Raw genomic sequence first — 26,814 nt, 5'->3', positions numbered from 1 at the left:
CCATGGGTCAATGCAAAACTTTATTGAGGGCATACCTTTAAAACACTAATATGTTTGTCAGCATTTGAATTTCAAATGCATTTCAAATTTTAGGGACTCTCACCGTTATGTATCAAATGAACAGAAATCATTTGAATCGTTATGAACCAATATTAAACCCATGACTTTTTACGTAGTCATTTTAGAAGACTGAGTAGCATTCATATATATTAACAGATGTTACCAATAATACTTGTGATTATTTTTCTTGGGAATTAATTCTAAAGGTCTGTTAAATATTAGTCTTTTTCTTATGGAAGTAAGGAATTCCATTGGTTCTTATATCTATATGTTATCATTATGCTGATATTACAGTTGCTTTCTGTTTATAGAAAATTCGTACAAATGTACATGCAGCAGCATCTGAATATTTTGCCTTCATTTTTACAGGTCTTCAGGAGAAGATACTTTTACCTCACACAACTCCCAGATGGGTCTTACATTCTCAACTCCTACAAGGATGAGAAGAATTCAAAGGAATCCAAAGGCTGTATATTCTTGGATTCCTGCATTGATGTAATCCAGGTATGGTTGGCAAGTAGGTTGAAAAAGGTGATGTATTTGCTGCACTCAGAAAATACCAAAAGCCTGATCCAAGGTTTTTACCAGATATGGTAAACACCTATGTCACGAGTTTTTCACTTGGAAATAAGGCATGTTATTTGGAATCTGTACTTCTGTTTCCTCTTTTTTACGTGGCAAAAATTGTCAGGAAAAACACTGGTGGTGTGATAATAATTAAACAATTTGAAATTCTAATCCCTGCACAAACTCCCATTTACATGTATGGAAATGTAACCCGTTTTGTAATTCATGGCCTGGATTAAGTTTGCACTAATTGGTATTATGCCAGTTAGTTTCAATTCTATGTAACATAGATATATTGCTAACATGGACAATGTACACAAGACACTGGCAAGTGGCAGGATTGTTTGTTCTAGACCATACATGATTTTGAAATATGTATGCAAAACCTACATACTGACTAAAACAAGCATAATTCACATCTCCAAGTGCATGGAATAGGAAAAAACAAATCAGTGTAAAGACACATAATTAACTTTTGGTATGAGAAATAATTTAGTATTTCATATGATGCACAAAACTAGTGTAAGGCAAAATAAATAATTACATTGCTTTTGTTTCCATAACCTTAGATCAAAATCGTTACTGTTACTCTGACCTAATTTGCACCAAAGCCATGTGTTAGCTTGCAATTCTGAAACATTGCAAGGATGAAGTTATTATCCTGGCACTCACTTCACATTAACACATGCAAACAAATAAATGTATTATGCAATGTGCACTCTGGGATTAGTGTGCTCAGAAGTAGCTCAAGCACGTTCCTTGCTAAGACTAGTGTCAGAATCCCTTTCAGAGGGCCACAGGGCACGCAGGGGCTGCTGGGCCCAACTGTGGTGGTTGAGGTCTTTTACTCCTGATGACCTGGGGCCCAACCTACTATGGATCTCACTCAACTGGGACAAGTGCCCCTTCTGCACTTGATTCTCACTGGTAGCTCTGGTTGAGCAGTCAAGGCTCACTCAGTAGAGGTGTAGATACAGGTCAGTAAACATGACTCATAACTCAAATTGCAAACAGTGCAAACAATAAATCAATGTCCAGCCAAATACTAGCTTTTATAACAAAAAGTAGTAATTTATGTCTAACATTACAGATGCAAACAAATGCAACATTCAGATGCAACAACACAATCCCCCATGAGGTTGTGGCTCTAGTAGTAGTCAGGTGAATCCCTGATGTGCGGGGCACACCTCAGCTCCCTCTATGTTACTGTTTAGAGTGAATGCACAAAACAACCCCTGTCAGTCAGAACCGGACATTGATTTCATAGGCAGGCAGAGGCACAGAATGATAAAGCAAGAAAATGCCCACTTTCTTAAAGTGCCATTTTCAAACACACAATTAAAAAAAAATCTTCACTACAGGATGTATTTTTAAATCCTGAGTTCCTGGAGCCCAAACTTCAAATCTATAGCTGTTCCCAATTGAAAGTTACCATTGTAAAAGGTTACAAGGCTGCTCTAATGCTAGCCTATGGGAGAGCTAGTCCTTACAATAGTGAAAAACGAAATTGGCACTATTTCACTATCAGGGCATGTAAAACATATTGCTACATGCCCTACCTTTCACATACACTGTGCCCTGCCCAAGAGAGTATGTTAGGCCTACCTTTGGGGTGCTTTACATGTAATAAAAGTGAAGGTTTGGGCACAGCAATTGGTTGCACTTGCCGATTCGACATGACAGTTTAGAACTGCATACACAGACACTGCTGTGGCAGGCCTGAGACATGTTTGCAGGGCTACTCATGTGGGTGGCACAATCAGTGCTGCAGGCCCAATAGTAGCATTTGATTTACCAGCCCATGGCACACACAGTTAATCAATAAATCAATCAAAGAACTTGTAAAGCGCGCTACTTACCCGTGAGGGTCTCAAGGCACTGTGCTGCTACTGCTCGAAGAGCCAGGTCTTTAGGAGTCTTCTGAAGGCGAGCAGGTCCTGGGTCTTCCGTAGATGGGTAGGGAGGGTGTTCCAGGTCTTGGCGGCGAGTTAGGAGAAGGATCTGCCTCCGGAGGTTGTTCGTGGATGCGGGGGACAGTGGCGAGGGCGAGGCTGGCGGAGCGGAGCTGGCGGGTGGGGGTGTAGAAGCTGAGTCTGCTGTTAAGGTAGGCTGGTCCAGCGTTGTGGAGTGCTTTGTGTGCCTGGGTGAGGAGCTTGAAGATGATCCTCTTGTCGATGGGGAACCAGTGTAGGTCTCTCAGGTGGGAGGTGATGTGGCTGTGGCGGGGGACGTTGAAGATCAGTCGGGCGGAGCCATTTTGGATGCTTTGTAGTCGTCGTAGGTGTTTGGCTGGGATTCTTGCGTAGAGTGCGTTGCCGTAGTCCAGTCTGCTGCTGACAAGGGCCTGTGTCACCGTTGTTCTTGTTTCTGTCTGGATCCACTTGTAGATCCTGCGGAGCATGCGGAGGGTGTTGTAGCAGGAGGAGGAGATGGCGCCGACCTGTTTAGACATGGAGAGGGAGGAGTCGAGGGTGAATCCCAGGTTGCGTGCATGGTCGGTGGGTGTTGGTCCTGTTCCCAGTGTGGTCGGCCACCAGAAGTCGTCCCAGGCTGAAGGGGTGGGTCCGAGGATGAGTAACTCCGTCTTGTCCGAGTTCAGCTTCAGACGGCTGTTCCTCTCCCAGTCGGCGACGACCTTCATTCCCTCGTGGAAGTTGGTTTTGGCGGTGTGCGGGGCCTGCGTGAGGGAGAGGATGAGCTGGGTGTCGTCAGCGTAGGAGATGATGTTGAGGTCGTGCTGGCGGGGCACGTGTGCGAGGGGGGCCATGTAGACGTTGAACAGCGTCGGGCTGAGGGATGAGCCCTGGGGGACGCCGCAAATGATGTTGGTGGCCTCGGATCGGAAGGGCGGGAGGCGGACGCTCTGGGTTCTGCCGGAGAGGAAGGACGGGATCCAGTCAAGGGCCTTCTCTTGGATTACGGCTTCTAAGAGGCGTGTCTTTAGAGTGCGATGGCAAACCGTGTCGAAGGCGGCTGACAGGTCCAGGAGGATGAGGGCTGATGTTTAGCCGTTGTCTAGTTGGTGCCTGATGTCGTTTGTGGCGGCGATGAGTGCTGCCTCGGTGCTGTGGTTGCAGTGCCATTTACTAGGGACTTACTTGTAAATCAAATATGACAATCATGGATATCATGCTTACAATTTACACAGAGAGCATATGCACTTTAGTTCTGATTAGTAGTGGTAAAGTGCCAGAATCCTAAGGCCAACAAAAACAGGGTCAGAAAAATGAGGCAAAAGGCAAAAAGTTAGGGGATAACCCTCAAAAAGGGCTAGGTCCCACAGTTTTATTATGAGAAATCATTATCCCACAGGCTATAAGGGTGCTTCTGTGTACTTCCTGCAAAATAGTGTTAATTCCAGCAGCCTTTTTTTAGAATGAAATATAGAAATGCAAAAATTGGTGTGAAAAAGATGGTGAATTTTGTTAATAACTATAAAGTGCCAACTTTTTGGGTGTTCACTCCTTTCTAAATGGCCACTTCCTTGGTGACAGCCATGTCCCAGCTCCTGTATCTAAAGTTAGTGGTGATATATGGCACGGTCGTGACATATCCTCAAAGGCTCTGTGACGATCCATCTGAAGTTCTGATGCTCTGCTTAACTGCTTAAGCTTCACTGCATAGTCATTACTAACTTGACTTGCCTTGACAGGCGCCATGAGAGTGGCCATATGTTAGTTCAACCATTGATCTTGCTTTCTTAATGCTTGAGATGTATTGGGCAAAGGTAGCGAAAACAAGGAGGCCCGAAACGTTGGTCTGCTGCAAAGGGGACCCAATTTCAGCCCCTACCAGTTCACACAGCGGCCCCACAATTATACTGCTGTGGAAGGATGAGCTTTGCACTCTTCGTGATCTCTCAAGAAACACAGCCATCTTGAATTTCAGCTGGACACTCCCCCAGAATGCCATGCTCTAAATTCAACTTTGTGCGCGAATTGGGCTCCAGGATCCGATGCACAGCGTAAAAAATGTATACAGAGCAAAATAGTGTGCGATCTTCTTGTTATCCCTTTAGAATTAAGCGAAATATGAACTACTCGCATGCAATTTACCAATGTAATCAATTGTGATACAGTACGGAGTACTGACTGATACCTGTTTGTACCGAAATTTCTGTGTCTTTACTCCTCTTTTACATTTATAATCTCATTCAATATCCCCTTTGTGAATTATATTAACTGACATTTTGATAACCAGTCAATTAGTACGTTCTTTAGTCTGCACTCACTGTACTTATGATGGCTGAAGAGTAAGTTATAAAATAAGCTTTGTTGTTTGGAATTACTGCTCTTCTGGTAAGCGATCATTTATAATACTGAATAGCTCGAGTGAACTGTGTGCACCAAAGAGCCCTCTCTCTGTCTCCACGCAGTGTCCCAAGATGCGGCGCAATGGATTCGAGCTCAAGATGCTAGAGAAGTACAGTCATTATCTGGCAGCCGAGACCGAAGCGGAAATGGAGGAGTGGCTGGCCACGCTGAGAAAGATCATACAGATCAATACCGACAGCCTGATGCAAGAGAAGAAGGACACAGTGGAGGCGGCTCAAGGTTAACCCTCCAGAGTGAAATATTAATACACGCACTGCATGTACTGCGCTTCAAAAAAACACATGGTCTGTCGTGTGTTCAAAATATCCGATTAAAATGAGCAAGCTGTCCTAATGACAAATGTGTGCAGCTGGAAAAAAACACAGAATTCACCCTTAAATAAGCATGCAATTGTTAGCCAACTCGGTGATTTGAAACTTGTGTCTTTGTCAACAAGTTGCTTTCTGCCATCTTGACTATGAACACATTCGTTAATTTGTGCCTGTGGTTAGAAATGATGCTGTCATTTTCAGGGCAACATAACAATGGGCGTGTTGGAGTGCTCTCTGTATACTGGAAAACGGCAGTTTTTTTTGGGGGGGGGTGGGGGGGGGGAGGGGTTTGTAGTTTTTAGGCACTATCAGAAGGGTACTCTTTAAGCCTGTTGCCACCCTTAGATATATCTGCTTTTAGTCTGAAAGTGATCGGTCTCACTTACTCTAAATTCAAACACCGAGCATAGAAAACAAACTTATGAGAACTAAAACTATATAGTTTGAGAGGAATGGTGAATCCACCAATTTTAGGTTTTGCCAAGAAGAGCTTAGTTTAACGGATACCTCATGTTACCAATATTTTTAAAAAGTAAATATAAAACTTAGTACAGAGAGTGGAGTCTAGTCAGCCTAGTTTAAACATTGCTTTAGTACATTTTCGTGGTTTGCCATTGCTTGAATGGGTTGTCCATCAAAGACATGGCAATGTGTGGGTAGTGACCCTGTCAAGTTTGTGCTTACATTGCTTTTTGTTATGTGCTTGATTAATCATGTGTTAGGCTTCATGAACAACATGGCATGCAGAGTGTAATTGAGAATCGGTGTGTACTTTACTGAGGACAATTATACATATACGTGTAATGACACCGTTAATTATACAGGATTGAATCCATGGGGAAAAGAAACCAAGGAAACATTTCATGTACATTTAGAATATATTTCATGTAGTATAAACATGTTGGACATATTAACTTCATATGTTCAAGCACATGGGTCAGTAGCACTGCGTTACATTCAATGGCATGAAACCCAAAAAATACTGTGCACAAGTACTCGTGAAGTGTAGTGACGGCACAAGTGACACATGAGGTGGTATCAACAGTGAGAGTGATGGGCACACCAGCAAGTGAGATAAAACCACGATTTACATATTTAGGATACCGTGACAATAAATGACAAGAGAAATCAATTTTTAAATGTGTAGGGTGTCGGTCGGTAGAGGCGACAAGAGTTCCACTGTGGGAACCGACAGCGTTTCGGCCTGCAAAAGTCTTAGGCCATTATCAGAACCAGGTTACATTAGTTCAATTGCAGTGTGAATATTCGGACGAATGACAGCGATCAGCCTATGAGTCTGTCAGTCTTTCAGGAATAAATTACAAGCGGCCGGCAGACTGCATGACGGCAGACTGCCTGCCACTTCTGAGTTATTCCTGAAAGACTGACATGTTTACTACATGAAATATATTCTACATTTACATGAAATGTTTCCCTGGTTTCTTTCCCCCATGGATTCAATCCTGTATAATTAACTGTGTCATTACACGTATATGTGTAATTGTCCTTTAAAACGATACCCTTGAGACATTATTGTTTGTTACAGAGTATTGCCCTGGTCTCTTTAGGGTTTATGGCCTACCTCCTGTAGTCTGTTACTGTATGTACTTTACTGACATGGTGGCATTGTAATTGCCGGTTTATAGCTAAAGCCAGTGACTGATCACCCTTTCATGTTCATTTGTTGTACATTTATGCAAACGGCAATACAAGGAATAACTTCGTACTACAAAAATAACCCCCTGTGAGCCCATTATGGTCATCGTTTTGTGAAGTGTGGGGCTGGTTTAAAAAAAATTTCAAGGGCTGGTTTTGGTTTACAGTCTGGCCCTGAAGCTATCACCCTCTCCACATTTTTCCCTCCTTTGTTGATCTTCTCCTGTCCCACAGTGGGTTTCACTACTCATTCCTCCCGTTTACTTTTTATCATGTCAATAGCACTACTGAATCATCTGTTACCTTACATACTTTATAGTTAACAGCAATTTCCATAAGATTACTAAAGTTAATTTGCTTTTTTTAAATAAATGAACAAAATTGGGGTTATGGTTTTTATAGTGTATATATGTTTGATGTCATGGTTTTTTATTATAACACTGTGTAGCTTCTCAAACACTAATGTCTTATTTCATATATGCACTTGCTTTCTTGCTGAAATAAAAGCTCCCACCACCTACAACACACACAACTCATTTGCTTCTAACAGCAAATACCCTAAAAAATTAATTGAACTCAACCGTAGTTTGGCTAGTAGTTTGTAACATCTGCTTTCCATGATTCTGCAGATGATGAAACAAGCAGCCAAGGAAAATCAGAAAGCATCATGGAAAGTCTGGAAAGAAGCATGCACCCTGAGCTTGTAAAGGTATTGTGCCCTCGAACAATCTATTCAAATGCACAATTTTGGGGACAACCCAAGAAGCACTGCCTTTTGATAAAGAAAAAGAACTCTGTGCCAGTGACTGTGACATACCTCGGAAGTTTAGCATCTCAGTAAATCCCTAAATCCCTGTTTCGATTAGTGGTCCTAGATTTTTTTACTTCAATCCCCTGCATTAGAAATGGGTGTGTGGCTTTCCATTTGCATTCATACACACCTAGCCTGGGCGTGCTCAGCGCAGGACGAGGGTGTTTGCCTAATTGTTAAAAAAACAGCACTGAAGAGAGCACAGCATGTAAACAAAAAGCTGGTGTCTGAAAAGCTGCTATGTATTTCTGTACAAAAAGTTCCCATTCTTTTTGGGGACCCTGAAGGCCCCACAAGGGTAGGTGCTGTTTAAGTCTACATCTGACTTAGTGGGGGGTTTTAGGGTTCCTCCTAAAGTGCTGTTGTGTATGTACCTCTAGAGGAACTGTCCTTTTTTTGTGTGCGGATATAAAGATACTACTAGTAAAATACCATTGTGAATAGCAAACAATTGCAATCTTACAAAAAAGTGTACATTTACCTTTGTAAATCAGTCTCTGAGTGTCAAAGCATTTCAAATTACCACTATGTCTGTTTTTTAAGTGCTGTTCTTTAACGGCTTCTAGTGAAAAATAACAAATATGTCATTGCTCTTGGTCACCTGATTCCCAAGATATGTATTATATTCTAACCTTTCTGGATCCGTGTATGACCATTAGATTGTAGCATGGTGTCTTGGGCCACATTCCCTTTGCTACGGACAACACATGCCCCTCTCTAAGTAAATCTGGACTGGAGAAACTCGCACAGCGGATTCTGAGTGACATTTAAAGTCTGTCATTGGCAGTCTCATTTAACAAGCTTTAATACAAGAGACTTTTAAGGTCATTCAAAAACGTAAACCTCCTTATTGTAAGAAATGCCCCAGACAAGGTCTACACAGATCCAAGAATGTTTTGAGGTGGTGGTTGTAGTGGTGTCAGATTTATCTTGTCCACTAGCCAGTGATTGGAGGATTTCTACCACTCAGTTCTAACAATTTTACCGCAGTCCCTCCACCTCCTTTTGAAGCACTTCTGCTTTGCCTTAATGTGAAATTATCCGTGAACACTCATTTCAAGATGGTAGTTGTAAGCGTTTCACACTTTCTCCTTAAGTAACTGTATCGCAAGTATCAAAACAGTCATTGACAGTAGCACAATAAGCGCCTTATTCACGCGTCAATTTGTTAAACAGTTTCAAAATACTTGGCAAAAGATAACTAAGGATGCAGGGCGCGGTCTTTGGAGTTTCGGAATAGCAGTCTTCGGTCTCTCTCTCTCTCTCTTTGGTCACTCTTCCTCGTAGAACACTCGTACCGACGTCTCCCAAAAGGCAAACAGAGGAACACTACCGTCACAAACTGTATATATTCTTAAAGCTCTATGCGTGCACCCGTCACCAGGAACTTGGGATCACCGAGACTCGTGATATCTTTATTTTTAGGAGGAAGGGTCTGGTAGTGAGGAATGGGGAAGGGAAAAGAAAGCGCGTTTTGCATGCAGCGTGCAACACCTTACTTATGCCACAAGCCCAACAGTCCTGTGCCCTCCACCCTCCTCCTCCACCGTTCTCCCCACGTTACTTGCCTGGGGCTACGGTCCCCAGTAACCGTTGCAATGGGTATCGCGGTGTCCTGTTGTTTGGAGGGACAGCCGGATACGAGCGCGGTGTGTGTTGGGGAAACCTCCGGTAGGTCAGCTCCGCCGCTCCGCTTTGCCTTCTCCGTGTCTCCAGCCTCTGGACTCTCCTTTTCTGTTCTTCGTGTTCCGTCGTCTAATGCTCTGTCCTGCGTAGCTTCGCCTTCTCTCCTGTAGCCGTCCGTCGCAGCCTCGCCTCCTCCGGATCTCCAATCAAGCGGCCCACAGCTGAGCCAACGGCTCTCTTTTAGCTTCTGTCCGGACACCTGCTCCTCCTTTGCGCCGTAGACTAGACCGCTCAACTCTTCTGGTTGGAGTGGACCACTGGACACCATCTTGAAGTTCTCTGCGGATCGGGTGATAGGATGCTCTCTATCACAGCCGTCACAAGTCAGGCCTGTCTTCAGCCTCTTGGCCACTCCCCTACCTGACAGGGTCAAAACAGGTTTTCCCTCCTATTGTGGCTTGAGCTTAAATGTCTCTGAGAATCCTCTGGATGAATACAAGAAGCCCTCCCTGGCATCCCCAATTCAAAAGCAGTTGAATAAAGCTACCCTTTCTTCTGCAAACAAGTTGTCACCAGTTAAAACCCGTTGTCCTTTCCTGGGCCGAGGCAAGACATTTTCCTCTGAGCCAGTGTCATTAAGTCCCCCAACCAAGGATGTGTATTCCATGTCTGGAGGTGTTATGATTGGCAGAACTGGTTTTTAATCAGTTCTAGCTCAGGCAGCCTAAAGTAAATTTTATACAAATCTACTTTTCTCCATAGGTCATCAATAATCTGATTTTACCACTAAGTCACATTTAACAACTAAACAGGGAATATCTTTGAAGCATTTTTCTAGCCATTTTCTAAGTGGAGGTGGAAACTAAAGATTTTAATTCCACATAAGCATGTTACGGAAAGGTCAAGACAGGCCCACAAAGTGAAATAGCTTTTGGGTTCTATTTCACTGTGAAGGCACACTAACCCCAATATGTAGTGTGCTCTATTTTTATATATTAGTACCCTTTTAAGGTTAATTTATGGATATATGAAAATGGGCATTTCCAACATAGAAAATGATTTGTTCCCTACCAAGTATCACTTCAGTACTTTTAAACTGCAGACCAGTCAGAGCACAGTGGTGCTTCTAGCAGACATAGATTTTTGTCATATATGTATGTGGTGTAAATGCACTCTTCTGCCCACATGTTATATGTATGTGTTTATGCTGTAGGTGCATCAAGGCACCATTACATTGGACTTACAGTGAAGTGAGGTAGGCCAAAATCAGAGTTTCAATGTACAGCTCATCTTTAGAGGAGAAATTAAGGCATTTTTCTACTGTTTTGCAGAGGCAAAGTGCACAGAGTCGTAGAGTCAACAAAAATAGGGTCCAGAAAAAGAAGAAAAATCTGGGGTAATCTTGTAGGAAAATCAGATTAGGAGTACCTTTTCTGTGAGATGTGCGAGCCTGTAATCGCTGCGTAGCCTGAAGATTATGTGGAGCTTTGCTGTCAGGAGGAGCCTGAGCTTGTAAGGACTGTGTATCCTAACTTTGCTTTTATAGGCTTGCACATGTAACATCTGTGTGATCTAAGGAATGATTTGCCAATTATATCTGCACCTGTGCGACCTGTATAGCCTTATGGATTTTTCTTGTGCATTTGTGATTAGCCTGCTAGATCTCTATATAGTGAGAGATAGGTGTGCTGTTCAAAGCCTAAGAGATCTGAGTAAAATACATGAGTTCTCTACTAACTGACTTATGGAGCTATATCTACTCTTGTAAACCTTGTTACAGCTCTCTGTCCTACGCCTATAAGGGCTCTGTAAATGATTGCTGCTTGAGTTTCTGCGATAAGTATGATATGAGCGACTCTGCTGTCTGAAGCATTATCCTGCTGGATGTAACCTAATAAATAGTTTCCGATAAGCATACCTTATCCTGTAAGATCTCTGTAGGCTGTAGGATAGGGTTGTTTGATGCCTGAACAGGGGTGTGTGTGTGTCTCTGTGTTTTTGCAGTTTGAAACTTGAGTTAGTTTAACAGAGCAATGTTGGCTAAGTCCACTTTCTAAAGCCTAGGCCTGTATATTCTTTATACCCCATGTGATAGAGAGTTCTGTGAACTCAGCATTTTATATGGGTGTAATATGAAAGATCGGATATGTGAAGCCAGAGTGATAGCTTTTCTTGGAAAACCTTGAGCAGCATTAAGATCTGGGTAAGCTGAGAGACTGCCATGCTATATAAAGCTTACATCAATCTTACTTGTGTATGCTGGATGACGTAAAGTCAGACCCTAGGCATATAAGTATTAACAACTAATACTGACGTTCCTTGCCCAAAGGTGAGAAGAACAAACACTTTCATAATGCAGAATACTACTTTAACTTTCAATATGTAAGACCCTTTGACTCCATGCTTTTTTGTCTGCCTTACAATCACTGCATAATCATGTTTGTTTCAGTTATTTTTATGTGCATTTAAAAACTACTGGCCAGGTCAAAGTATTCACGTGAAGTTCCAACACATCACTGTAATCAAAATATCTATATTGTTGTGATATCAAGAAGCATTTAATTTCTCCTGTGCACACAATGCAAATACATACACAGCTCTGCTTGAAAAAAGTTAGACATATCTATATTGAAAACAAAGCTGAAGTAGGTAAGTTGAAATATACCTCACATTTTGCTAAAAGGAATAAAATTAAACACAATTTTAAAACACCTGCCATCCTGGACCTTCTACAAGACATCTGGGTTAACGCCTCATTCAGTCTTCTTTATCTGTGAAATTTGTAAAGCGTATTATATTTATTTGTACATTTGTGATGTGGTGTCAGTGGCTACTGATGAAGAAAGACCTTCTTGCTTACATAAGGCAAGAATCATTGTTACCCCACCATCTCCTTTTAACTACTTCTTTATGTATACAAGGCATCACAATCAATTTTTTGGGCATCATATCCACAAATTCTCTATGGATTATATCGAGGAAAATGTATATGTTAAATATTCAAAAGGGATCACTAGCAATTGTTTTTTAGCATCATGTCCATGAATCTTCAATGAATTATAGCCGAGGAAATGTGCGTTAAGTATTAGGGCTCTTAATGATAGTATGCAGTGTGGATGGTGTGGAGTGCCTTGAAGTGCATCTGGTGGCTTACAGAGTCAATAATGCTGGGTCGCAATTGTTCTGTTACAATTAGGTTTTCTTTTAATGCCAAAATATATAATAGAGAAAGGTTCTAAATATACATTACAGGGACAAGTTCAAAGAATGCTACCTGGGGCACGATGCATGTTATATTATCTAAATCAAATGCATCGCTCATTTCTCAGATGGAGCTGTGCTGCCTAGAACCATAATTCTAAATTTCTTTTCCAGTATGGGAGAGAAACTGAACAGATGAACAAATTATGCAGAAGCGAAGGCAGACAGAAACTATTTTCTTTTGATTCGGATGTCCAGGTAAGCTTTACTTTAGTACTGTACAATTGTTATTGCTAGTAGTGAATTTGTATATTGTAATTTGTACTCTGACACAAATAGGCACAACCAATGTGTACATGAACATGGAGTATTATTGCCACCCTAAGCCAAGTTACATTTTGCCACCACCTGCATCCTCATTGAACAATCTTTGCTGTGTTTAAGACCAGTGTGAGAACCCCAGTCTAGCACCTTAGCTGCTTCGCAAATATCCCTCCCCAATGCTGCGCTGTCCATTGGAACTAGTGCTGAATGGACGTCCAATGGTCGTGCGCAGCACTGGGGAGGTAGCGCTCGTGACGACCGTTGGCCGCCAGCAGCGCTTAAGAGGTTAGGTTACAGCAGGCTGTCGCCTAATATTGGCACATCCTAGAACCTGCATTCAAATGGACACATCAGACTGTGAAATATGTAGCATCTGGTGGATGGTCTATGAGAGGCTCTGTCATGATGAGCTCTATTCACAAATGGAGTGCTAGCGAGGTCAGAAATGTGCTCATTCGGTTTACACCTGCGTGAGGAGCAAATGTCTCACTTTCTATGTATTCACAAAGTGTATTCAGTGTTGCTCTGGAAAGCTTCAACCATATCATAGTTCAACAAATACTCACATGTATAAATATTTACACATCCGCATCTGTAGCAGGTTTATATTTCAACATTCCTAAAGACAATGCATTGGTGCATTTCACTGTTCAACATCTTAGTTTCAATATTTCCATTTGGAAGCTGTTTTTGACTACAATTAAACATCTGTCCCTGCACCTCCACCAATTTTGCAGGTGCTGGTCCCCTTTTCACACTGAAGACAGATTTACTCCTGTCCTGTGTATGAGTAAATGACTGATCCTCAGCTTGATGAAAATATCTGAACAACCACACACCCTATCAACAGATTTTCTTCCAAGTAAAATTTCAGCATATTGGAAGAATGTAAAGTGTGAATTTTTACAGAACCCCACGATTCTTGATTCTAATTTTATTCACACAGATGCTGCAAAAGTTGCAAATTTGCACCAATATTGTTACTCCTACTTTTAAAGAAAATTTCTGACTTCCATGGAATTTTTCAATTAGTACTGAAAATCTGTAATGGCCACAGATTTCTGTGAATAAGACATTGGGTTACTGGTTGAAGGAGGTGAAAACCCCACTGAGGCAACAACCACAATCCTTGTCAGGGTGAACAACAAAAAGTCACAAAATTAACATGTGCTTAACTTTCTGGAACCTTGACAGAAAAGCAGTCAGGCTTAACTTAGAGGCAATGTGTAAAGTATACAATCAGTAGAAACAGAGTTATGAATTTGTAACGTTTTTAGTGAAATCTAGTGCCTAAAACATTCAAACCGCCATCTGCTGGGTTACGCAATGTTCGGTCAAAGGTTAAGGAATACTTGATGGAGCGTGGGTCAGATTCAAAAGGTGGATTAGGCCCGGTTTATAGATTTACCTTAGAATTTAGAAGAATTTCTGAAGGAGAGGTCCAGCTGAACAGGATTTGCAGTTGCAGAGAAGAACATAGCCGAAGATACTGCAAAATCAGGTCGACCTGCGATGTGCCTTTAGTGCATCGGATGACAGATAGGACCCGGTCTACTGTCGGTTCTCCAGGAAGTTTGTTTGTTTCAAAGTCCTAGTTTTTGGAGAAGTGGCACCATTACCAGGGGTTCAAGGTCTGGGAGGGCACCACTTGGGGTGTGTGGACTCATTCCAGGAAAGGCCAACAGCAGGGATCAAGGTCTCAGTAGCTTATGTCTCTGTAGCTCACACAGGAGAACAGTCAGCAAGCTCTTGGAGTCACGTCTGTTAGTCCTGAGTTCAAGGAAATGGCCTAGCTCTCCTTCAAACAGCAAGGCAGTCCTTCAAGCAGCAAGACAATCCTTCCAGAAGCAGGGCAGTACTTCTGGCAGCAGAGCAGTCCTTCTGAGTATTCAACAGGTCAACAAGTGCACTGAAGAGCAGGTGCAGTTGGTGAAGGTAAGAGGTCTGAGGCGGGTCGACATAAGACGGGATAAGGACGGGATATTTTTTAAACCACCAACCTTGCGCTTGCCGCATCGCCAACTCGGCGATGCGGCCAGCACAAGGTAAGTGGTTTTATTTATTTTATTTTCTCTATCCCGTCATATGTCGACTCCCCTGCCCTTGCCTCGCCCCACTGCTCTTAACTGTACTGGCCGTGTCTGCTAAAGAGGTGTTCTGATGGAAGAAAGCCCAACAGCAGAGCTATTCACAGTTATGTGACCAAGGACACTGGCAGAAGGCATAATCGGTTAGGACAATAAAACATCAACTTTAAAGTTTGCCATTTTAATAAATGTGACTTAAACTTAAAATCCAACATTATCATTAAAGAGACGTTTAATTTACATTTCATTTGCGACCAAACAGCACATCTCTACCTGCTCTCAATCCAAAGTTAGTACTTATTAAATGTAATAAAGTAACCCAGTGTTAGTTTATTGGAGAGGTAGGCCTTACAGTAGTGAAAAACTAAATTAGGGTTTTTTCACTACCAGGACTTGTAAAACTTAATTCCACATATCCAACTTTTTAATTAAAATGCGCCCTGTCCGATGAGCCTTTCTGGCCTACCTTAGATGACTTACATGAATTAAAAAGGAAGGGTAAAATCTGGCAAGAGAGGTTTATTGTGGAAAGTTGAAAAGGCAGTTTAAAGCTAAATTCCAGACTGCAATGGCGGATGTGACACATGCTTTAAACTGATACTTTAGTGGGTGTCATGAGTTCTACGGCCCACTAGTAACATTTAATTTGCAGGCCCTGTGTACATGTAGTACTATATACTAGGGATTCAAAAGTGATGAAGGATGAAGCACCATTCGCCAAAAGACCAAAACAGGCCCTAAATCATTTAAACAACACTCCTTCTCTCAATTATCATGCTTCACATCCTTATTTGCTTGCATTAGATTGCATCACTAGGTCAGGTACACATATTCTGTAGGCACAATTATCTTGAATCCTTTCTAACTAAGGTACTAAACATAGGTCCATTTTCAGTTGGAGGTGGTGAACCTACCCCTGAAAAGAGCTTGAAAGACAACAGTGCCATGTGAGATAGCTGGATTGATGACACCAGACCACCAGTAATTCTAAAATAGCTTTTACGTTCTTCTCAACTTGCAATAGGAGGCTTAAAGAGTTTTTCTAGTTCTAGAGCTATGCCATAAACCTTTTGAATTGGAGTAGCAATCACTTTCTAATCTCCTGCATCTCATGAATGTGTGACATATAACTATGTGTTGACGTTCTGGTTAAATAATACCTGTTTGTAGCCCAGTCTTCTTATAACTAATTCAGACTGTTATCCTAGCCTAACACTCCCCTGACTTCATTATCAAATGGTTCAAGAATTTTCTCAACCTAACCAGTGAAGTTACCATGCTTGCTTACAATGTTATTATCCTAGCTAGGTTTAATTTTCATGTAGCTAACTAGGCTGATAGTAACTACTCCTGTCTTTTGGGTGATCTTGGCTGCTTTAATTCCACTCAGTGGGTTGTCAGCGCCACCTATATAGCATGCCACACACTTATTTTACTTTTTGGGCCAATAACCTACATCTCCAGTGTTCCAACAGTAACTATTGCTTGGTAAGACCATTCTTTGATTTCCATCTTAAAGCCGGGTTTAAGGGCTAACCACACTTGTTAATCCAAAACATGGGTTCATAAGGTTACACAAAATGTGGCACAGGCTACATACTCCATCAGCTCTGGCAGATATTATGAATGGCCTGATATTAAGAACTTGGGTTACTGGTTGAAGGAGGTGAAAACCCCACTTAAGCAACAACCACAATACTTGTCAGGGTAAACAACAAAAAGTCACAGAATTAACCTGTCCTTAACTTTCTGGACCCTTGACAGAAAAGCAGTCAGGCTTAACTTAGAGGCAATTTGTAAAGTATCCAATCAGTAGAAACAAAGTTATGTATTTTTAAAGTTTTTAGTGAAATCTAGTGCCTAAAATGTTCAAAACGCCATCTGCAGGGTTGGGCAATGTTCAGTCAAAGGTAAAGGCAGATCTCGATGGAGCGTGGGCCAGATTCCAATGGTGGATTAGGCCTGGTTTATCGATTTACCTTAGAATTTAGAAAAATTTCTGAAGAAAAGTTCCTGAGAAGGTAGAGTTCAGCAGTGTATGCCAGCAGGCGATGTCCGAGGAGGAGGCGTCATTGTTGGGGAGCCGCTAGACGAGGTTGCAGGCTATAGCCCAAATGTGCTCCACAAGGCCGGATTCTGTCCCGGAGAGGTCCAGCTGAACAGGATGTGCTGTTACAGAGAAGAACATAGCAGACGATACTGCAAAATCAGGTCGACCGGGGATGCACCTTTAGCGCATCCGATAACAGGTACGCCCCAGTCTACTGTTCGTTCTCCAGGATGTTTTTATTTCTAAGTCCTAGTTTTTGGAGAAGCGGCACCAACACCATTACCAGGGGTTCAGGATCCGGGGGGGGGGGGCACCACTTGGGGGGTGTGGACTCACTCCAGCAAAGGCCAACAGCAGGGTTCAAGGCCTCAGGAGCTTGTTATGTCCCTGTAGCTCACACAGGAGGACAGCCAACAAGCTCTTGGAGTCACATCTGTTAGTCCTGAGTTCAAGGAAAGGGCCTAGCTCTCCTTCAAGCAGCAAGGCAGTCCTTGAATCAGCAAGACAATCCTTCCAGAAGCAGGGCAGTACTGCTGGCAGCAGAGCAGTACTTCTGAGTATTCAACTGGTCAAAAAGTGCAGTGAAGAGCAGGTGCAGCCGGTAAAGGTAAGAGCGGTGGGGCGGGTCAACATAAGATGGGATAAGGAAAATAAATAAATAAATAAAACCACTTACCTTGTGCTCGCCGCATTGCCGATTCGGCGATGCGGCCAGCACAAGGTATATGGTTTTATTCATTTATTTTATTTTCCCTATCCCGTCATATGTCGACTCCCCTGCCCCACCCCACTGCTCTTAACTGTACTGGCTGTGTCTGCTGAAAAGGTTTTTTTTACCTATTGCTTGGTAAGACCATTCATTGATTTCCATCTTAAAGCTGGGTTTAAGGGCTAACCACACTTGTAAATCCAAAACATGGGTTCATAACGAGACACAAAATGTGGCACAGGCTACACAATCCATCAGCTCTGGCAGATATTATGAATGGCCTGATATTAGGAAATTGGGTTACTGGTTTAAGGAGGTGAAAACCCCACTAAGGCTACAACCACAATCCTTGTCAGGGTGAACAACAAAAAGTCACAAAATTAACATGTGCTTAACTTTCTGGAACCTTGACAGAAAAGCAGTCAGGCTTAACTTAGAGGCAATTTGTAAAGTTTCCAATCAGTAGAAACAGAGTTATGAATTTTTAAAGGTTAAGGCAGACCTCGATGGAGAGTGGGCTGGATTCCAACGGTGGATTAGGCCCGGTTTATCGATTTACATTGGTTGTCAGCACCACCCATAAAGCTTGCCAGACACTTAATTTACTGTTTGGGCCAATAACCTACAACTCCAGTGTCACAACAGTACCTATATCTTGGTAAGAACATTCTTTGATTTCCATCTTAAAGCTGAGTTTAAGGGCTAACCACACTTGTAAATCCAAAATATGAGTTCATAACGAGACACAAAATGTGGCGCAGGCTATATACTCCATCAGCTCTGGCAGATATTTTGAATGGCCTGATATTTCTTGACAACTCCCCCCCCCTCAAGAGCGATGTCTCTAAGATGCTCTAAAACCTCAGCTACAAAGTAGCCTCTATCTGGTGAAACCTATTGTCTCTATATCTAAACATTCTATACACTCATCAGTCAGGTGCTACACAAGCTGATGGTACACCCCAGAGCTGAGAGCTGTACGACTTCTGACTAAGAATGAAGAACATAAATGGAGACAAGTCTACATCAAACAGTCGTGGTGCATTTTTAACTCACAACCCTTGTAATACAAAGTGCTATTCCATGTAAATAAAGCCCCTAATTGTTATTAATTGTTTTTGTTGTGGTTTAGATATGTATATTGCATGAAGGCTGCTCCTCAGACAGCGCACCTCCCAAGTTCCCTGTGACAAGATAGCATATTTCTGTATGACAAAGTGATGACTTCTGCATTCTGGCTCTTCCGATGACCCTTTCAGGTTCCCAAATTTAAAATGCTAGCTCTAAGAATTTCTATTATAGTATCTTAATATCTCTTCTTTGATTGAAGCAAAAATGCAAAATGAGGGTAGAAATTCCTCTTCTGAGAAAATCAGAACAAGACTCTAGCAACCCAAAAACAATAGACTGGTAATGGTACTATTAGCTCTCTCTAATACCTTGCCAAAAGGCTGTCCTCCTGTCTTGACATTACCACTACCCTTGATTGGTCTCAGGCGGCTTTGCAGCCGAGACACAGTACAGCTACACTGTTGATCACCATGCTTGATGAGCTTCAATTAAACAAAAAACATTTTTTTGCAGCCATCCTCATGTTTCTTGACTTGTCAGCCTCCTTCAATACAGCTGACTACTGAATCTTTTTAGCAATGCATGGCAGGCCCAGCCTGCATTCCACTGGTTTAAGTTCTTCTTCTTTTAGGCCATAAGGATTCTCCACGAGCTTTTTGCCACAGAAAAGACATAACATAACATAAGCACACAAATAGGCACATGCCATTAATTAAACAGCCGCATTTAATACTGACAAAGACAATAGACAAGGTTAATTTATTATTTTCCACAAACTTGCATTTGCAACATAGAGAATAAAAATTAGTCCCCGTGTTTTTCTGAGAGTATGCATCTTAAAACTAAGTTGATTAATAAATTCAACACATGCTTATTAATACAATTACGTTTGTTATGGAAGTTTTAATTTGCGAGTATGAACAAAAACTCATTCAACAGCTCGCTCCATCAGTGTTTTAGGGGTAAATATATGTAATCAGTAAAGAATTGCTATAATTATGTATTTCGAAAAGATGCATTTTACGTAACTTCCTGAATTTGAAACAATCATTTTCTCAACTAAAGGGGTGGGACATTCCAGTGTTGAGCTGCTAGGACCTTGAAAGCACGGTCCCCAACAACATGCACATTTATAGAATGAAGTGCTTAACTTAACAGAAGAGTAAGAGCACAATGTCCTGATAGGATACTAGATGAAGAACTTAGGCACAAGCTAACTGGAGCCAACACAATGAAATGCCCGATGAAAAAGTTATAAACTTCTTTGCCCAGTGGACAGCCAGTGTACTTGCCGTATGTGTAGGGAGTTGTTTCTTATTCTGACAAAGCCAAAACATTTGCGAATAACCTAGCTCTGAATCACCTGAACCCTGTGGATCAGTTTCTTAGGCAGATAAAGGAATGACCATTGCAACAACTAAGACTTGGCATGTTTGTAGCCAGGAAAACCTGCTTGCTTGCATCGATAGCCATCAAGGGAGTAATTACCTTTAACACGTTTAAAACGAAAAACTAGAGGATGTAACCTTATTGACTTGCAGGCTAAGAACAAGGGATTTATCAATCCAAACAACCAGGCTTTTAATATATGTGTTAGGAGTTGGAGGGGAAAATCTCAGTTTCTCGGGCCACCAGCACAGGTGTGTGACCAGACTTCATTGGAACGGCCATGGACAAGAACATTGTCTTGTTCGAGTTTAATTCTAAGGAGTTATGGTTCATCCAAGATGCAACAATGGAAAGTCAGTTTTGAACCACTCTTTGGGATAGCTAAGCAAGCCATCCCAATGGATGATAGGATCAATGCTATCATCAGTATAGTCCATAAAGGTAATACTGTCTGACCTGATCAAGAGTGTCATATAGGCAATATATACATTAAACAAAGTGGGTCATAAAGAAGCTCACTGCGGGCCCCTTGTGTCAGGATGCAGAAAAGCCAGAAGAGATTTTAATTGTTTTGGTCGCAGGTAAGATCTCAGCCATCTAAGGGCTGGGTCTTGGGTGCCAATCTCATATCATCAAATCTGCAGAATATCATGAGGGTCAGAGAGGTCAGGAAGGATGAGAGCTGCACTGCCACCTTCATCCAGCATGCATCTCAGTTCATCAACCACCTCAGTGAAGGTTGACTCACTGCTGGGGAGAATAAAATGATCTTATTCTGCTGGATCAAGTATGGAAATGGAGTGCAAAAAGGAGTTACTGATGTAATGAACATGTTTCTCGAATACCTTAATGAGAACCCGTAAAGGAGAAACTGGATGGTAGTTTTTAGAAGGAATTCATTATAACCTCAGTCCTTTTTCATTTTTTCATTTCCATTGTACAGTAATCTGAACAGTGAGGCCCTAATCCTTTCACATTGCACTAACATGAAAGATGAGTACTTTTCTGCTTTCCACTAATCTGCACAGTGAGTCCTCTTTGGGTCTCGCTAGAGATAGCTTTTGCTGTCTGAGGGACTTATCATTATGAATACCAATGTAATCAAACACAAAATTAACAGAATAAAGCAACCTCTCTTGAAAAACAAATTTCTGCCTCTGCTAATTCTACAAAACAAACACTAGAAATTGTCGGTTTTTGCTTCATCCTAGTCGCAATTCTTAACTTTCGCCCCAGACAAGCAAATATGTGATTATTTATCTGCATTTTTCACCAACAAAATTACCAATATGTGCTCAACATTTCCCATTACTACTACGTTTGATGATTATTTGGTAAATGAATGTAATCATTTTATCGATATTCATTCCTCACCTATTCTTTCCAACTCTGATCCTCAGGGAAAGTATCTTTCATTATCAACCCCATCCAAATTACAGTGGGACTTGTGAGACTCTTAAAGAAGTCACAATTCTGCCTAGACAATGTTTGTTACACTTTTAACTCAAACTCATGATCACATCACAGACACTCTTCTCAAAGCTGCAGTTCGGCATTTATATCAGTGCGGTGTTGATATGTTAGAAGAATCAAAAATATGTTGCATCTCCTTTTGAGTACCCCTGTCTTGAGCCCAACTATATGACGTTACAAAGCATTCAATTACAACACATGCTTTTACCACGCAGTCTTTACATCGCAACTACAATTACATTGCATGATTTTACAACGCATGCCATTACAACGCATTTTTTTAAACCTACCATTACAATGCATTCCAACGCATACCATTAAATGACATACCATTACAACACATAATACTTTTAGGGCAACAGTAGGGTAAGTGTTGGATAGTTTATGGGTAAACATTACTATGCCCACTCCAGTGAGTGCAACAGTAGGGAAAGTGTTGGATAGTGTAGGGGGTAAAAATTAATATTCCCATGTACCCCGAAACCCATACCCACCCTAATACTAAAGAAATCTCCATTACGTACTTTATAATGCGTTGTAATGGCAGGCGTTGTAATGGCATGTGTTGTAGTGGCATGCGTTGTAGTGACATACGTTGTAATGGCATGCATTGTAATTGAATGCGATGCAAAGGCAGTTGCGTTGTAACAATGCGTTGTAAAGGTAGGTCATTGTAATGACTGCATTATAATTGATGTTTCCCCTTGAGCCCTAAAGTAACTTTTAGTAAGACATGTATATAACACATGCAAAATGTACTATGCTGTCCTGAATAGTTATTTATAATGGAAAGAGGTACCACACCATTGTTGCATGATTTGCCTTTGCCGCATAATGTAATCAATCATGTTGCCTAAGCTGGTCAAGTACTACTGCAAAAATCCAGTGGTATTTAAGATAAATGCCACATCAAATTTCTTACACCAAAACGCTACATACAGAAAAAGACAGCACTGTTAATATACTTTTTTGTGGTTTTACAAATGCTGAACTTTCTCTAAAGGTGCTGCTACACAAACATCTATGGATACATGTCTTTAACGTGTCCCAATTCAAAAAATAATCTTTGATTGAACAAATGAGAACTTATGTAAATTAGACCAAGTGTGAATTCAAACTCATAAGTACATTAAATATCCCGCTTCACATTTGTGCAAAATAGGTCATTTTTAAAGCGGTGGTTTGTATCAATGCCAATGCGTCACTTATTCATTTAATAAAGGGCCAGGCAAGGATTTCTGTTGCCCTAGGCAAAAATACAATTTTCCGCAACCTCACTTGGTAATAGTGATACAGATATTTTTCTTGTGAGAACAACCTGAGGTCATAGCAGATGTTTACTTAGGCATTCGTCCAGTTGTGCAATGCTGTAAGCTTGCCTTTAGTATGGGGTATATGACCTTGAGCTTGTCAAGGCACACTTTCACGTGTACCATGTCTGACTTTTCACAAGTAAAAGTATAAGCTCAGATCTCGCCAATCTGGGGTGTGCATCCAAAACTACAGCAGCCTTATTCGGTGTAAAATGGATTCTGCACCATATTTATTTTGTCCTCTTAAAACAGTTGTAGAAATATATATGCTGCCTCCCTGTGTAAGCACGAGCTGCCAATATTAAGGCAGCCTATGAGAAGAGGTCTGCTCTCTTTGACTTTTTCTTTGAAATATTACACCATATATATTTATATAAAAAGTATTTCCACTGTATTATGTTTTAAGATTCAGTTCCTTTTTTATCATTACATAAACAATGAAATGGTCTCCATTTGCTTTGCCTCCAACCAGTGTGAATAATCCTGCAGATCTGTAGTTAATTCAAATTTCTGTTAGCTCCTAGCAAATAGAAGTGGTTAGTAAACTTGGTTACTTACCAGTTGTGGTCCATTTGTTTTCCAGAGGCTAGACTTCTCGGGAATTGAACCAGACATCAAACCATTTGAAGAGAAGTGCAGTCGTCGCTTCATTGTGAACTGCCACGATCTGTTGTTCAATCTGTGTTGCATGAATAACGAATCAGACGGGTCATTGCAAAACGTATGTATTTCAATGTTTATGTTTTCTATATTTTAAATTGTTTTGAAAAAATAACTGTGCACGTATTTGTGGCACATATCAAACAATGCCTGTTCTAGATATCATCTTGAAGAAAGGAGAGGGAGGCGTTCCTGGCAGGAGGTTTTATTAAATTTTGGCCTTATTTATGAGGGCCCTTGGACCCTCGGAATGTCACGTTTTGTGACGTTCCGTGGCGCATGAGCCTGCTCCATATTTACGAGGCAGCACTAAGCCACTTTTTTTGGCTTAATGCTGCTTTGTAAATTTCGTTCCCTTTAACACAGTTCTCTGCGTTAAATGGTCGTGCAATGGGCTTTGCTGGGGTGTTCCCAGAAATATCCATGACTATTTGACACTGCCCCAGATTTACAAGAAATCGTATTTCTGAGGCAGCGTAAAAAACTTACACCTCCCCAGGGGAGGCATAAGGGAAACTCAACAAGAAGATATATCTTTATTTCTCCTTGTTTTTCCTTTTTCTATGTGTGCTGCATTCTGTAGCATACATAGAAAGTGAAAAAGCTTCTTGTGATTGTTTTTGTGCAGGAAGGTTTTCCTTCCTGCACAAAAACAATCATCCCTACAACGCAGGCACCCTTGCGCCAGGGTGCAGAGGTGCCTGCGTTGGCGCACGGCAGCCCATTGTGCGCTGGTGCATGGGAAAAGGACAAGAATACGCCGTATCTGATAGATACGGCACATTCCTGCCCTTTTCTTTTGCCATAGGGCAGCGCAGCAGGATGGCCTTCGGCGCTGTGCAATGGCAAAACCTCATACATTAGGCCCTCTATGGGCAGGTCAGCTCACACAAAGGGGCATATTTACGAGAAAAATTCGAAGCGCAGAGCTGCGCCAAATTTGACAGCCCCGACACAAGAATACGGTGCACCTCTGTGTTTTCTCTAGCACTGGCGCTAAATTTAGCGGCCTACTGCCAACGCAGGTACCCTTGCACAGGAAATAATTGTTTATGTGCAGGAAGATGTCCCCTTCTGCACATTAACAATCACTAATGGCGATTTATTACTTCTATGTTTGTTGTAAATTGGAGCACACATAGAAGTAGCGAATCGTCATTATTTAATGATTGTTTATGTGCAGAAAGGGACATCTTCCTGCACATAAACAATCTTTTTCTGGCATTCGTTTTTGTCGCTGCCTCAGATTTACACCGTCTTCTAAATCTGGAGCAGCGCCAAAAGCAATGGTTGTTGCGGTGGAATGCCCACCACACCACCAATTGCACTCCCCTTTCACATAGTGATGCGTGCAAAGGGGCCTTATTTGCAAGGCGACGTTAAGCCACAAAAAGTGGCTTAACGCTGCTTTGTAAATATGGAGAATGGCATATCACAAGGTAGACTGTATCTATATGGGAAAATCATGCTACCTTATTACTGTAGCCAAAATATTGAAGGCAAAAATATCGAAAGGTAAGTGCATATAGGAAAGTATAGATTTACTATTCGTAACTCTTTAAGGTACGTATATGTGATGTTAGGTATAGAAAATCTATATATGGTTATCTGTCAATATTTTTTTCCTCAGTATTGTGGCTATTATATGTAGGTACCAAGTTATTCCCTACTCGACATGTTGGAAAAAATCTCTCCCTCCCCACCACTTGCAGATGTATAAGGTTATAACTGGCATCTGAATTACACCACGAGGAGGGAAGAAGAATAGTCCATCAATCAGCTTACCAATTATCATTAATCACACATAGAGATTAATGAAAAAACTTAGCTTAAGTCATTACTTTCTAGAGGGATCTCATGCTTTTGTACACAGCGCCGTCACCCACTTTCATGGAATGTTTCATTATCATAGGGCTTGCTGTCAACACCTAATTTTACAATAGTGCGTACAACAGTGGAGTTCTCAGATATATTAATCTCTAGAACAATACTTACGGACCATTGTGCTACAGACTTTGTTAAAACTGTGTAAAGAGATGCCCATTATGTTTGATTTTATTTGTGGGCTTCCTTTGACAGGATTAAAATAACAAGCATTGGTAAATGCAATAGGTTTCGCCTGTGTAATTAATAATGAGCTGTTTTTGTTGCAAGTTGTAGCTTGGTGAGCAGTTGTGCAACATAAGTTACTGAAACTCTGTTAATGGAAGGAAGCTGATGTGAATTTGACCATAAAACAGGATTCAGCACACTTCCATGAACCTTCATGGTAACCCCTAGTACACCCGCAAGTTCACTTGTCCAGTTGTCCTTTAAGGCATGTACTAACTAACACTGACGTCCACCTCACTGTGAAACTAATATATTTTTGAAAATCAACCCTGAATACAGAAATGAAAATAGGCAACAGGTCGTGTGTTATCAGACAGTTCAGTTTGGAAAGCACTAGACGGAAACTGCAGTCGGGACCTTTCAAGGCTTGGTCGAATCGTTCAATATATAACACACATATAATCTGAGCGGTAAGCGATTGTAGGTGTCACAAAAGCAGCGATAACATAATTTTCTCATAAAAAATTAGTAAACAGCCAACATAACAATATGTTAAAATGTATTGTAATTTCAGATGAGAGGAAGTGTAGATTGTTGTCATGGTCATGTGACATTATACTTTTCCAGCAGATGCCATGACACAGTAAAGATTGCGAGGAAGCCTGTCTACATCTGGCAGCCGCACAATGCATACATATATTACAGAACAGCTGGGGCCCTCAGCCATTATACAGGACGTCACTATGGGGATTTTAAGGAGTGTGTGACCACCATCTTCGTGGGCTGCTATTTAACATCCGGTCTATCATGATATAAACACAGAATAGTACATTAGGGTTCGATATCCGGGAAGTACAGTCTTCAGATGTAGGAGTTTTGAACGAGGAAAGGACAACATCTACTGCCATTTTCAGGCAAAGCATTTTATGACACTCAGAACAACTCAGATTACAGGGGGAAGTGATGGTGAGAGAGTTTCTCTTAGGGGACATTAGCACTACGCTGTCATTCTCATTGCTGCCAATGGTGTGGTGCTGTAGCACTCTTTTAGAGGGTAATATCGGTGAGGTATCCTGTATACCAGCTTTTATCAGGCTACAGGGAACATGATGCAACCCCT

General features: G+C 41.5%; 1 protein-coding gene across 5 annotated transcripts in view; it reads left to right on the top strand.

Moving 5' to 3' along the window:
- DOCK11 (dedicator of cytokinesis 11) overlaps positions 1–26,814 on the top strand; it is a 1,133,414-nt gene that overhangs the window by 297,201 nt on the left and 809,399 nt on the right. For all 5 annotated transcript variants that reach the window (XM_086918718.1, XM_086918717.1, XM_086918722.1 and 2 more), the window contains 5 exons: positions 430–564; positions 5,003–5,180; positions 7,558–7,637; positions 12,741–12,824; positions 23,566–23,703. In XM_086918718.1, coding sequence (XP_086774844.1) covers positions 430–564; positions 5,003–5,180; positions 7,558–7,637; positions 12,741–12,824; positions 23,566–23,703 — 615 coding nt within the window. The remainder of the gene's footprint in view (positions 1–429; positions 565–5,002; positions 5,181–7,557; positions 7,638–12,740; positions 12,825–23,565; positions 23,704–26,814) is intronic.

The sequence above is a fragment of the Lissotriton vulgaris genome, chromosome 4_1, assembly GCF_964263255.1.
Source record: "Lissotriton vulgaris chromosome 4_1, aLisVul1.2, whole genome shotgun sequence".
NCBI lineage: Eukaryota > Metazoa > Chordata > Amphibia > Caudata > Salamandridae > Lissotriton > Lissotriton vulgaris.
This window is presented reverse-complemented; position numbering and strand designations above follow the sequence as displayed.